At 34.6% G+C, this 14,296-nt stretch overlaps 1 protein-coding gene across 1 annotated transcript in view; it reads left to right on the forward strand.

Annotated features, from left to right (window-relative positions):
* Positions 1-14,296, forward strand: part of THOC1 (THO complex subunit 1) — a 54,271-nt gene that overhangs the window by 23,276 nt on the left and 16,699 nt on the right. The window contains exons 10-11 of the mRNA XM_077900206.1: positions 1,099-1,207; positions 2,613-2,744. Of these exons, the coding sequence (XP_077756332.1) occupies positions 1,099-1,207; positions 2,613-2,744 (241 nt within the window). The remainder of the gene's footprint in view (positions 1-1,098; positions 1,208-2,612; positions 2,745-14,296) is intronic.

A 14,296-nucleotide genomic window follows, 5' to 3' on the forward strand; every position in this document is an offset into this window, starting at 1 on the left:
TTGCCACATGAAATTACAGTCTTCCTTGGAACACTTGTATGGCTATGAGGCTTAGAGAAAATGCTAACTGTAATCCATAGATTCAGTTTATTAAGGTTTATTTAGGAAGATTAGAAAGTAGTACACAATTGTGTTTAGAAATAAAATTAATTTTACATAGGTGATGTTGAAAATTTTAGTGAATTTTTGAGGATATGAAATAGTCAATACCACAAGCATTTTTTTTTTTTTACATAATGGGTGTTTTGAATGATATATAAAATTTTGCTAAAAACAAAAATCTCTTAGGTAAAGTCTGAAATGTTTAACTTTTAAATTCAAAACATAGTGTAATTTTGGTAAATTTAAAAATTTAAAGAATGTGTATTGATAATGCAGATTTGTAACAGTGAAAGTGCAAGTTGAATTAGGAATACTGTAATAAAGATACTAAAGAAAAGGCTTATTTTTGTAATACTGAGTTGATGTGTACTTTACATATCTGTCTCATGCCATGGCCTTTAGCATAGGTTAAAGGTGACACTAGCTTAAACAATGTGGAAGTTGATTTCTTTCTTGAGGAAAAGTCTGGAGACAGGCAGTTTACAGCTGATAGAGTATCACTTTTCAGGGAGATTGTCTAGGGACCTATGTTCCTCCTAACTTGTCCCACTATCTCTTGGTATTTGCTTTTTTTCCTATAGTCCATGTGGCTCATCATCATATGTGTATTATGGCCAGCAAAACGGGATAAAGGAAAAATGGAAAACATGGCCCAGATTTGAACATATTACTTCTATTCCCAAGTAGCCAGAATTTAACCAATGGGGCCACACCTAACCACAAGAGAGGTTGGGAAACATGGTCTTTAATTCTAAACAATCATGTACTGGGCCAGAATCCAGGGATTCTAGATAAAGTGGTTCTTTTAGGGTCTATGAATCCCCTGAAATTGTTTATAAAAGTTTATATAAGTATGAATGTGCACTTTTCTGGAGAAAGGAGTTGTAGCTATCATTAGCTTCTTAAAGGGGTATATGAACTAAGAAAAGTTAGGAGCACTTAGATATTTCTAAAAGAACTTAAGTGATTTATTTAATATAACATTTATTTTATTAGCTCCATTCCAATTGACTACAACCTGTATCGAAAATTCTGGTCACTTCAGGATTACTTCAGGAACCCTGTGCAATGCTATGAGAAGATTTCATGGAAAACTTTTCTTAAGGTGAGTTGCTGACCACCTGGTACCCAAAACCCAATATTTTTACAGTTAATGGCAGAAGTAAAGCTTGACTCTTATCCAGTATGCTTGTTATTATATAATTTTAACTCTTACATGTTTATGCCTATTTCCTAATGTTATAAACCACAGATTTTGTGAAGTAGTATGATTTAGGGATTTAAAAGTTCATAATTACAGCCTTGGGTTTTTTGTTTGTTTTTATATAGTATTGTCAACATGAATTGATGAATTTTTGTCAAATATGTTGTCTTCACTTTGCACAAAATTATTTCAAGTGTCCGCTTGATACTTGAAATAATAAGGATTGCAAACTATAGCCATGGGCCAAATCCAGCCTTCTGCCTGTTTTCGTAGATAGAGTTAGTTATCTTGGGACACAGCCATGCTCATACTTGTAGATATTTGTGTACTGTAATGGCATATTTGAGTAGTGTGACAGAGACCATATGAGCCAGATAGCCTGTGAATATTAATAGAAGGAAGCTTCTTTTAAAATGGAATCGAAAGCCAGCAGGGAGAACTTTCACATTCAGCACTAGTTGCCATTTGCAGAGCCAACTGGAAGAGATGGACCTTTCTAAAAAACCAAGAATCAGACACTTGACCAACTGCACCAACCTGGTGCCCTTGGTAGTTTTATTTTTAAGATTAACAAGCCTAGAGGTGCCTTGCAGGCTCAGTCAGGAGAACATGCTACACTTGATGTCAGGGTTTTAAATTTGATCCACACTTTAGGTATAGAGATTACTTAAAAATAAAATATTGAAAAAAAAAAAGGTTAACAAGCCTAATATACCTACTATCAGAAAAAAAAATGGCTAGTCTTTGTTTTATAAGAATTCCCTATATTTCTTTTTCTTGGCTGCTTAAATACCAGTTGTCCTTTTTGATTATAGTCAAAATCAAAAGCAAATAGGTAGCTCTTAAAAGTAGCATGGTATGTGTTCAGATTAAGTGGTGAATAAGAAATCATCTAGAATTGTTCCCCAGCTGGGTAGGATTTGATGTCATTGTTTTATTTGGTCACAGCATTTAGCACAAGAAATGCTTCAGCATTTAATAGCTGGTTAAACATCTCATTTCACTGGTAAATTTCTGGATACTCTCAAAGCATTACATTCTTTGTTGGTCCCTTACACAAACTGCATAAGAAATTACATTTCCTCAGGAGTAGAAAGTTTATTCCTGCCTTGACAATACCATGAACTCTCATACCAAATAGTTTTAATCCCATTTTGCCATCATAGTTTTTCTTGTTTTATGTGCTTTACAATGTGCATACATGGTTAACTATGAGTAAATTCTAAATATTTTGATATAAAAAAGCACTAAAAAAATTACTGGGCAACAATGCCAAATAAAACTAATTGGTATTTTTACTTTGCAGTATTCTGAAGAAGTTCTAGCTGTTTTTAAAAGTTATAAATTAGATGATACTCAAGCCTCAAGGAAAAAAATGGAAGAATTAAAAACAGGAGGAGAACATGTATATTTTGCAAAATTTTTAACAAGTGAAAAGGTATACATTTTTCTTTTTTTTTTTTTACTAAGCATAATAAGTAGTTGTCTGTTTTTCTGTTTAGCTGATATTCTTTTTAAGTTAAGTTTCACAGAAATATTTCTTTAGTTTTGGTTAAAGCTGGTAAGTATTAGTTTGAGAGTCTGTGTCTTCCTTGCACAAGTAAGACTAATTTGATTTCAGACCTGAAAGAAGTTGTTCTGCATTGTCTGTGTTATAGGCTTATTTTGCAGTGTAATTGTTTTCAGGTGCATGTGTTTTGAACCTCAAGTTAGGATTTAATTTACATTTATGAAAATGATATTTTATAATTAGTTTGTGATTTGGGTACTAATAAGGGGTTTAAATATTCCCTGATAATTTTACTTACACAGCTTAATCATTAAATTTTGCTCAAATACAATGTTAAAGGATTATGCAAATTTTCCAGTCAAGATGGCACATTAAGTGTATGTTTTGACTTACTCCCTTTGCTCCAAACACATAGAACTGACAGGTAAATATAAAAGGAGAAAGACAAAGCTGGGCTTCCAGAAACAAGAAAAATATCTTAATGGACCAGAAATGCCAAGTAGTGAGTGATACTGAAGTCTTAGGCCTGCTGGACTCATCCCAAGAAGGTGGTGGCACCCAAGAGTTTGGCTACAAGTGATAGACACCAGATGTGTTTCATGTGGGACCAGGGGACCAGCCAGATTCACTGCTTGAAGCCAGGAACTAGGGTGGAACTTTACCCACTGTGAAAAGAAGCTAAGAAAAAATGTTACCAATTTTCTGCCCAGGGCTATGGATTTATAGGAAGCTGTGGGTCTAGGTATAACAAAGACACAGCTTCATGTCAAGCTTTGTTTCCGCTTATTCTGGACTGGATATATGATATCCACAGTATACTAATGAAAGAGTTGCTCCAGATATTCATCATAAGACTTTTTCCAGACTTGACTCCAGGGGCCCTGGTAGAAGCAAATGCAAAACTACTAGACCAGAAAGGATATACACAGAGAGAAAGAAGAAGTAAACAAACATCCCAAAGCAAAAGCCTCCCATTCAAAACTCTGATACACTGCAATTCCAAAATTCATAAAGAAATTCAATACTAGGAAAGATCTCCAACCAAATCAACTATTGGGATATATATGTATTTATTCCAGACACACAGCTTGACCAAGACTTTAAAATACATGTTTTAGATAAAAAGATAATTGATGATATAACATCCATTGAGAATGAATAAAAAATTGTGAAACTGAAAAGGCAGAAATGAAATAGAATGGTTGAATATGACTACTAATTGAGAGACTTAGAAATGAAAAATGTAGTCATCGAAACCAAATTGGAATATACAGAATTAAACTATAGATTGGATGTAGATGAAATGAGAACTATGACTGGAAGGTAATGATGAGAGGTTCACCCAGAAACAGGGTTGTTTGTTTGTTTGTTTGTTTGTTAACCTAAAGGAGCAGGTAAGAGCAATGCTTGGTCAATGGAGAAATTCCAGCAAATACCCAATAGGATTTTTAAAGAACAAAATAAATGGAAGGAATGGTGGGAAAACTATATTGAAAAGAACTGAGTTACCAAGTTCTCAGATTAAAAATATGCTACAACTGCCAGCAGGATAAAGAAGTCAAATCCATACTTCAGTACATCATGCTGTAACTCTAGGGTTAAAGAGAAAACCTTAAAAGCCACCAAAGGGGGAAAAAAAAAAAGACAAATATACTAGAATGGACAGAAGACAGTGGTGAAATATTATAGTATTATAGTACTAAGGGGGGGAGTGGCTATCAGTCTAGAATTTCATACCCAGCTAAATATATTCAAGACTGTGGACAAAATACACATTTTCATTAACCAGGAAAATATACCACTGTAAGACCCTCTTTTTGAAAAACTACTAAAGCTTTCTCCAGGAGGAAGGGAGTTGAACCTGTAAGAAAGAATGGAACATAGAAAGTAGTGGTGACCACAAAAATTGACAAATGATAAATTTATTGATTAAAAAAACAAAATAAAAACTCATTTAAAAAAATTCCTAATGTGGAATTTTTTTTTCAAATATTTATTTATTTACGAGAGACAGAGAGAGAAAGGCAGAGACACAGGTAGAGGGAGAAGCAGGCTCCATGCAGGGAGCCTGATGTCGGACTCTCTCCCAGGTCCCCAGGATCATGCCCTGGGCTGAAGGCAGACGCCAAACCGCTGAGCCACCCAGGGATCCCCCTTAATGTGGAATTTAAACTAGATGACAATAGTAACATGGGGAGGAAAACATGTTTAATGAGTAATTTAAGCATATTCATCAATCCTTAAAATCTTCTGGAGGAGGAAATACCAAATAACTTTAGACTTTATTATATATATTAAAAGGGTACCACCAAAAGAAAACAACTTGTAGCTCTTAAACAGCAGAGAGCTAAAAGGGGCACAGGAAGGAATATAAACTATTTTATAAACCCAGCTGATTTCCAAGGATATTTTAATAATAAAACAACAAAAATAAACACTTTCAGAGAAATTTCCATGGAGTGTAAAATCTGTGCTTTTGTACTGGTCTCCATTCACCACTTTCCCAGAACTGGCTCTCTGAGTAGCTTCCTTATTGATTCTTTGTGAACTTTCTCTCATCAGCAGTTAGGAGAGCATGAGCTTTCCAGGGTTAAGCTCTGGAATTCCATAACTTAATACCATGAGGGGTAAAAGCAACTTTGAGAAGCTTCATACTTTAAAATATGGGGAAAAAAAGGTACAGAAAATTGTAACAAAGAGAATGTGAAGCATGTAATGTTTTGTATCATCAGTTCTCTATTGCCTCTTACGTAGCAATTTTATCTTAAATTTAGATCTGAATAAGAACCCTTCGTGTACATTCTTCACATTTTTACAGTGTATTTCCAATGTTTACTACTCAATATCCAAGTGAAAATATGTGTAGTACATTACTTATAGCATTAAAAGTATGTACCATTTTATTTTATAAGTTCTACTGTTCCACTGAAAGAAGCCTTTCACATCTCTGTAGTACTTTATACAATATTTTAAATCCATTTGATATATTCACACATCTGATGGAAATGTTACTGCCCAGAAGCATTTTGTTTTGCTTACATGAATGTGATCCTAGTTTTCCTTAGAGAGGGAGAATCAGAATACAGTGTATGGAAAGGATGTTACAACCTTTGTAGTTATAGACAGTCCAGTTACATGGTAACCACAGGTAGGCACGATTCTACAAATAAAATAGGTGTTTTTGTGAATTATCATACTTCTTTCTCAAAGAGAGATATTTCCTATAGAAACAAAGTGGTATTATAATTTTCAAGGGCCACTTTTTTTATGCTGCTCGGGTATGATTGCAAACACTAAGTTCTAACAACACAGTTTTCTTGTTAGCAGAGTAAAATAATCCAGGAATAGCAGTCACTAAATATAGTGCTGAGGGCTTTTGGATTTTTTGTTTCCTTTTGTTTTGTTTTGTTTTTTTTTTTTTTTTCAGTGTAGAACTACCTGTTCCTTAATATTAGTCCAGGCTCACACTCAGAAATTTTAAGGGAAGATTTCACCTCTAATTGTCCCAATTTATCATACCCCTGTGAAAGGCACTGGTATTGTAGAGATTCCTTCTTCACCACTATGTAGCATGTAAAAGCAGAACCAACATTTTAAAATATTTAAGTACCATGATATTAACATGATAGTTAAAGGAATGTATTCTGGTATCTTTGAGTTCTCATAAAAAGTATTACCAGTAACTCAGTATAGATACCGGGATTGCCCAGTTCTTCACAATACTAACTCCTCTTCCCTGTACATTTGAGACTCAGTGTCCAAATGGAAAAGATCAGTTGGAATACGTGGCAGCCAGCAGTTACCAGGGTGGTTGCCCACAGTCTCACACTATTAATCCTAGTGTGGTCATTAAGGCCATTCTTGTTCATGGAGAAAAGAAAATTAACAACCTGCCCAGTCTCTGCATTGTGTGAAGAACTCAGATGAAGACTTTTGGACATTAAAAAAAAAAAAAAGTTCTTGGCAGAAAGTTGTTCTGCCTTAAATTGTACTAACTGTATCCATTTGAGAAGTATCCAAGATTGAATATGCAGTGAAGGCAAAAATAGGCCTATTCCTTTATGACTCATAGCTTAGTTAGGAACAAGCAGGCTAATCTGTATCCTATAATTTTGTCTCATTAGTTGTTTCATGTGAACCCCCTTTTCAACAGGTCTGGGAAGTTTTTAGACAGCTCTGGAATATGGCTTGAGTTTTCTTTGTCTGCAGGCCAGAGATAGAGCCAGCCCTCCAGCAAATTCCAGTACTTGACCATGAAATTCTTGTAGGTCATTATCATGGTCTGAAATTTAAATAGAAACTAGATTGTTGGTCCCTGTACCTTTGAGGAAAAAAAAGTTAATAGCAAAAGGTGTTAACTGGGCGAGGCTGATATTTTCCTATAGTTCCAAGATGGAAGAAAGTGTTACATTTTAAAAATCATATAAGAACTCAGCAACTCTTCAGCAGAATTGGAGTGATGTCTTCCACTAATGAACCTTGATGTAAAATCAGTCATTGAGGCTTCTGTCTTGATACCGCCCATCTGAGTCATCTGGTAGGGCTTTTCACAGTTGTGATTAGAATGGTTTGACAGACTTGATTTGGGCTTTGAAATAACCAAACAAAAGGAACATCAGTGTTGGGCCTTGGGTGGCCACTTAGGAATGGAAAGTAAATGGAAACGTAATTGGCTTACCATTAAGATTTCACGAGTAGGGAGACCTCACTATGGTATAAGCTATAAGACAATGTATCTAGACACTTCAGTTGAATTATGTACAAACTTTTGGGTTACTTTATTTTCCAGAATTTTATTTGGATGCTTGCCTATCTCTGCCGTGGGCAGTGAAAGCACTGATGAATCTTTAGGGCTTTACAAACTTTGCAGTTCGAGTGTTTTGCTGACATTGTGTCAGTTTTAGCATGTGGGGATGCACCCAACCATCTGAAAAGATAAATGCAGTTACTGAAACCTTTTTATATGATTAACTTTTTTATATTAATACAATCTATCTGAAGTTGTCCTCAAAGTTAGAGGCATGAGCTGTGCTCTTTATTGTGACACTTTTGTACTTTGCAGGTCTGACAAGTAGGGTAGCTGTTTAAATATCATTGAGCATATTGGAAAATTTATAGCATACTCTTCACTCTTTATTATTTTTAGAATCCCCTCTGTGTGTGTCAAGCTGTGGTTATGCAAGCAAGATAAAAAAGTCTGTTCTTTGGTGCTGCCAAGCAGCCATCTGGGAAGGGGTAGAGAAAGGGTACAAAGGGTACCCTACCAGTATAACATAGGCCATGGATTTGGAGCCTGATTCTGAAGAAGGACAAAGTCTAAAAGAGTTGGCAGAGGAGACTGATTAATTGATAAGAGCAAAGATGGAATGAGAAATGGCCCAACCTTGCTATGTCATTAGCTAGAGTAATAGAAACTAGTAATCATTTCTATTAGTTATTAATAGAAATTAATAATTATTAGTACTAACATTAAAATGTTAGCTCCTCCGGAAATGACAGCTCTCAACTCATTTTACATATCATGATTTACACAAAAGCAAAAAGTAGTCAGTATATTCATAAATGTAGAGTTCTTTGAAAAGAAAATGTGCGGGCAGCCCATGTGGCTCAGCAGTTTAGCGCCGCCTTCAGCCCAGGGTGTGATCCTGGAGACCCAGGATCTACTCCCACATCGGGCTCCCTGCATGGAGCCTGCTTCTCCCTCTGCCTGTGTCTCTGCCTCTCTCTCTCTCTCACACACACACACATACTCTCACTCTCACTCTCTCTCTCTCATGAATAAATTTAAAAAAAGAAAAGAAAATGTGCTTTGATGAGGGCAGTGATTACTACCACCAGATAGAATGTATGGAAGGCAAGGAAATTTTATTACCCTTGAGAATGGACCAAATACCCAGGGACTTAATTTTGTCTTTCTCAGTTAATCAGGTCTCCTCTTCTAAGTGTTTTTAAGTTTTAAATATACTTTAATATACATGTTTTAATATATCAAACAGTATGTTTAATTACAATACTAAAATTTTAAAACTCTAGTCTTTAAAATAATTTTATCAAGTATGTTTTAAAGTACATATTGGTTTCATCATCTTGAGTATTCTGAAGGATAAATATGTTTATATATAATCAAAGAGACTTAAAAACATGTAGGAATTATATAGAAGTTAGGTACTTTTTATTTCTTTCCATATCTGGATCTAAATTTCTTTGGAAGTTTGTTAAGAAAAATACAGATTTTTGAAACTTAACTGGATAGCATAGGAGTGTTCAGTAGAGTCACATAATTTGCAGTATTGTCTGAGGTTTATGAAAATCAATAAATAGATATTGGCTATTTAATCACAACTTAGTTGTTCACCATGTTTCCTAAGTCTTTCCTAAGTAATCCTAAATCTTTGTAGGGGTAACAACATAATCTGTATTGTTTAGGAAGTTCTAGTTAATTTAGGCTTTTGAAAGGAAGTCTTATATTTGCTAAAATAAATAATTTGTGTTTTATATTAATTAGATGTATTAAAGGAAAGAAATTTAAAATGTAAATTTTTGGTATTTATGAGGGATATTAAAGTCCACTAAATCTCCTTAAAAATATTAGTACAGGTTTGAAAATCTTTCAATTTATGACCATACCTTTAAGTAACCTTCTTAACTATAGCAAAAAGACTGACAGGTAACATCTCCTGCTTTGCCATGGACGTACTTTTCTTTATCCTGTAACTTAGGAGGAACACTGAGATCCTTTTATTTTTTAAAGATTTTATTTATTTATTCATTCATGTGAAACAGAGAGGCAGAGACATAGGCAGAGGGAGAAGCAGGCTCCTCGCAGGGAGCCCAACGCAGGACTCAATCCCTGGACCCCAGGATCACACCCTGAGCCAACGGCAGACAGACCCTCAACCACTAAGCCACCAGGCATCCCCATAAAAATTTTATAGAGCAGGCCTGACCAAGGAAAAACGTGAAAAGGTGCCAGTAAACATATTAGTAAGATGAATAAATAATAAAAATGGGCATAATTGAAAATACAGAAATACTGAAAATATGTAAGAGAATGTATTCTAAACAACTTCTGCCAGTACCTTTTTAAATCTAATGAAACAGTAAATCTGTAGAAAAATGTAGTCACCAAATAGACTCAAAGAAAATAGAAAATAGACTCAAACAAAGAAATAGAAAACTTGAATAAACAAGTAACTGTTAGAGAAATTGTAGTCAAAATGACACCTTTCAAATGACATCAGGTTCAGATTTTTTATCAGCAATTCCAGGAATAGATGATTCTTATTTTAAGTGAAAATTTTCAGAGGTTAGGTGACAAAAGCAACCAATTGCTTAATATGAGATTGATAGAACTTTTAGATAAAATCCCAAAAGGACAGAACAGGGGAAAAAAGTATATCAATCTCACAAGTAAGGGTGAAAAAAATTTTTTTAACTCACGAATCAAAAGTAGTTATTTTTTTGAAGTAGAGACTAAATAGGATTTATCCTAGGAATGTATGTTTATCAGAAAGCTTAATGTAATACCAAATTAACAGCCTTAAGGTTTAAAGGTTTAAATATTTTTAAACTGTATAATCATCTCAGATGCCAAGAAAATTCTTCAGTAAAATCTAATATTCAGTACAAAAATCAGAAGTTAAAGGGGATTATCCTAACTAGGGGATTAATAAAAAGCCCTGTGGCAAGTATCATACATAATGATCAAACTTTTAGAATTATTTCTAGTATATTCAAAAACAAGGCATGGATGTCTACTAACTAGACTTCTGTTCAACATAGTAGTGGACGACCTAGTTATTTCAGTAAGAAAAAAGAAATGAGTTATAATTACTAAGAGAAAAGACTGAACTGTCCCTATTTGAAGGCAATATAATTGGCTACAGAGAAAATCCAGGAGAACCAGCAAACTATTAGTAGGATTAAGGAGGCTTCAGCAAGGTTACGAGAGAAACATAAGTGGCGTTCCTGTAAGTAACCAATTACAAAATATAAGTTGAACTAGCAATGAAAACTAATGCCTAAGAGTAATCTTTGTGTAGAAAATTACAAAGATGGAGGGGTAGGACTACACTTGGATAGGAAAACCCAATGTCATTTCCCCACATAAATTTAGTGTATTTTGAATCAAATCCAAATATGTTTTTTGAGGAAACTTTTAAAGTTGATATTACAGTTCTTCTGAAAAAAGCCAAGAGGAAGTAAGAAAAATTGGAAGAAGTTGGAAACAATTGCCCTATTAGGTATTAAAACCTGTAAAGCTCTAATAATTAAAACAGTGAAGTAATTATTAGTACAGGTATAAAGGGGAAAAAACTGAACAATGGAAAGCACAAACTGGAAAGTTTGATATACGGGAGAAGTTACATTTACAAATTAGCAAGGAAAAGATGGATTATTCTTAATAAATGTTGCTTGGACAGCTCATCCATATGGAAAAATAAAATCCTGTTTAGACCTTGTTACATGCACAAAGGTCAATTCTAGGTTAATTAAAAGTCTAAATAAGAAAAGCAAAACTTTGAAACACTTAAAAGCATAAAATATGTACACTCAGAGTAAGAAAAGATTTCTTGAATCACAAAAAAGCACCGGTCATGAGGGAAATGACCGATACGTTTAATATAAAGAAGTAAAAGTACTGAATAGTAAAAGACACTGTAGACAAAGTAAAAAGATGGCCACAAACTAGAAGATATTCATCATCTGCATAATGATTAATATTCTGAACATTCTGTTGATAGACAAACTAGTGGAAAACTGGAAAGATGGTAAATGCAAGTGGCTTACAGATATAGAAATCTAAATAGCTGATAAGCTTATAAAAAAGCTAACCATCTCTAGTAGCCAAAGAAATTAAAATGATGAGATAATTGTTTCACACTTACCAAATTGACAAAAACAGTAAAGCCTGACAATAAATGGTATTGGCAAAGGTGTGGGAAAGGACACTTTCAAATACTGCTAGTTGAAGTATTAATTGATATAACCACTTTGCAGACCAGTTTTATAATTAGCAAACTTAAAACTTTTGTTCCTAGATGTGGCCCCTAGAGAATCATACACATGCACAAGGAAATACATAAGAAGATTCATTGTAAATTATGTGTTTGTAAGTGTAAGTTTGGAAACAACCTAAATGTTCATAAGCAGGAGACTGAGTGGTAAATTTACATAGTACAGTTCTACAAAGCACTCTTTAAAAAGTGAGTTAACTGGAGCAGAGGTCAGCAAATCAGGCTTATCACCTATTTTTATAAATGAGTTTTATTGGAGCTGCTATATATTCCCTGCTATATATTCATCCACATGTTGTCTGTGGCTGCTGTTGCATTGCCACAGCAGCAGGTAGTAGTTGGAATGGAGACTGATTGTATCATCCACAAAGCCTAAAATAAGTTACTGATTACCCTTAACAGAAATTTTCTAACCCCTGAACTAGTGATACATGTATTAAGTTGTATAAATTTCGAACATAATGTCCTGTGAAAATAGCTTATTGCAGAATAATATGCATAGAGTTTGAAAACTTGCAAAATACCTCAATATGTTATTTATAGATACCTATTTATGTAGCAATAGTGTAAAATGTGCATTAGAACCATAAAACACCAAATACATGGTAGCATTTACCATAGTAGAGGGAAAGAGGGAGGTTACAGAGGATGCTTCACTAGTTTCGACAATAACTATTTAACAAATGTGGAACAAATAAAAATGTTAGGATTTGATATAGAACTGGATAGGGGACATGAATTATACAACTTAACTGTACCTTTTTGAAATTTTAAATTTTTCATAATTTGAAAATTTGATACAGCTAATGTGTTAATGATGACAGATTAGTAATATTTTAATGAGAATGCTCTTAATATGTTTTCTAGTACAGGTTTTTGAAGTATTTTCTATAAAGTGACGGAAATGGAAGATCCCGTACTTCAGTTTAATTGTACGAGGACTATTATTTACATGTACAATTTATTGACAGGAACATAAAGATAACTAAGACTAGCATGATCCTTTATAGGTTTAGAATAATAATCAGGAGTGCTGACGCCTGAGCTGAGATGTGAAAAAAAGAAAAAAAGCTAAGGATGATAAAAGGCCCTTTGTTCTAGAAACAAAGACAACAGAGAAATACTTGATCCATTGAATGATGTAAATGGTGTAATTTTTTAAATAACCAAAGAAAAGTAGAACTAGAAAATGTACATTGTGGAAGAAAGTACAGTTGAGTGTGTCAGTTTTAGTCTCAGCTCTGTCACTAACTAGCTGTGTGGTCTTGCAGAAGTCCTAGTTTTCATAAGTATAATGTTAGCTTGAATGATTACACTGGTCCCTTCCCACCTCCGATTCTATGTCTTATTAACTCCTATTTTCAGTCCATTGTTCCCATCAAAGATATCTTCCAACATAAGTAAATGCGGAAGACTTAATTAAAGCCTGAGGTAGATGAAGAGTTGTACACAGCACCTAGCCTCTTCAGTTCATTTCCTCAAGCCAAGAGGCTTGTTTGTCCTCACTCCCGACTGCTTGAACTACTTAAGGTCTTCAAACAGGCCAGTCTCTTATGGGTGCAGAGTCTTGGTTTCTGTTTCTTCTCGAATACTCTCCCAACTAGAGATTTGCTCCTGTGGTTTATAGTTATGCTTTTTCCAAGCAGTCTTTGTAGAGATGCCTAGGCAAATCGATGCTGGAGCCTCTTACTGAATTAGCCAACAATGGAGAAGAGCAGCTTTGTGGGGAAAATTGGTGTGTTTTCCCTTGAACATGAAATCTGATCAAGTGTTAGTTGAATATTCAAATAGAGATGCGTAGTAGCTTTTTTAAGTATATAGATGTGGAGATTAGGAACACAATCTAGGATGAGAGTATAGATTTGGTACGTAGTATAGTTATCAGCTTGTATGTGATAATTCAAGGTAAAATATAGAGTGGAAAGAGAAGAAAACATCATACTGAATCCTGAAGAAAAACCAATTAAGTTTAAGGGGTGGGGTAGTAGGGGAGAGGAAGAAGATTGAAGAATAGCCAATGAGATTGGAGAAAACTAGAAAAATATACCTCATGGAAGCCAAGCATATCAAGTAGGATGAGGACTTCTAAAAGAAAGTGTTCATGGGGCCAAGCAGGGTTTGGGGGGTGGAGAAGGCGTTCACTGGATCTAACAACAAATAAGTCGTTGGTGATCTTGGCAAAAACATGGTCAGTGAATTGGTGAACCAGAAAGCCACAGATCGTGGCAGATTGAAGGGTGAATTGGAAACGGTGAATGTAGCCAGTTCTTTGAAGATGTTTGGCTGTTCAGGGAGGATGAGGGGAGGCTGACGATCTCTTTCAGAGAAGTTGCTTAATTGCTAATGGAAAGGAGCTTGGAAAGAAGAAAGGATTGAAGGTACAGGCACCAGGACAGTTAGCTGATAGGACTCAGTTAACTTAGGTTTGGATGTCCAGATGAAAGGTTGCCTTTAGCAATGAAG

The sequence above is a fragment of the Canis aureus genome, chromosome 6 (assembly GCF_053574225.1).
Source record: "Canis aureus isolate CA01 chromosome 6, VMU_Caureus_v.1.0, whole genome shotgun sequence".
In the NCBI taxonomy this organism is placed as follows: domain Eukaryota; kingdom Metazoa; phylum Chordata; class Mammalia; order Carnivora; family Canidae; genus Canis; species Canis aureus.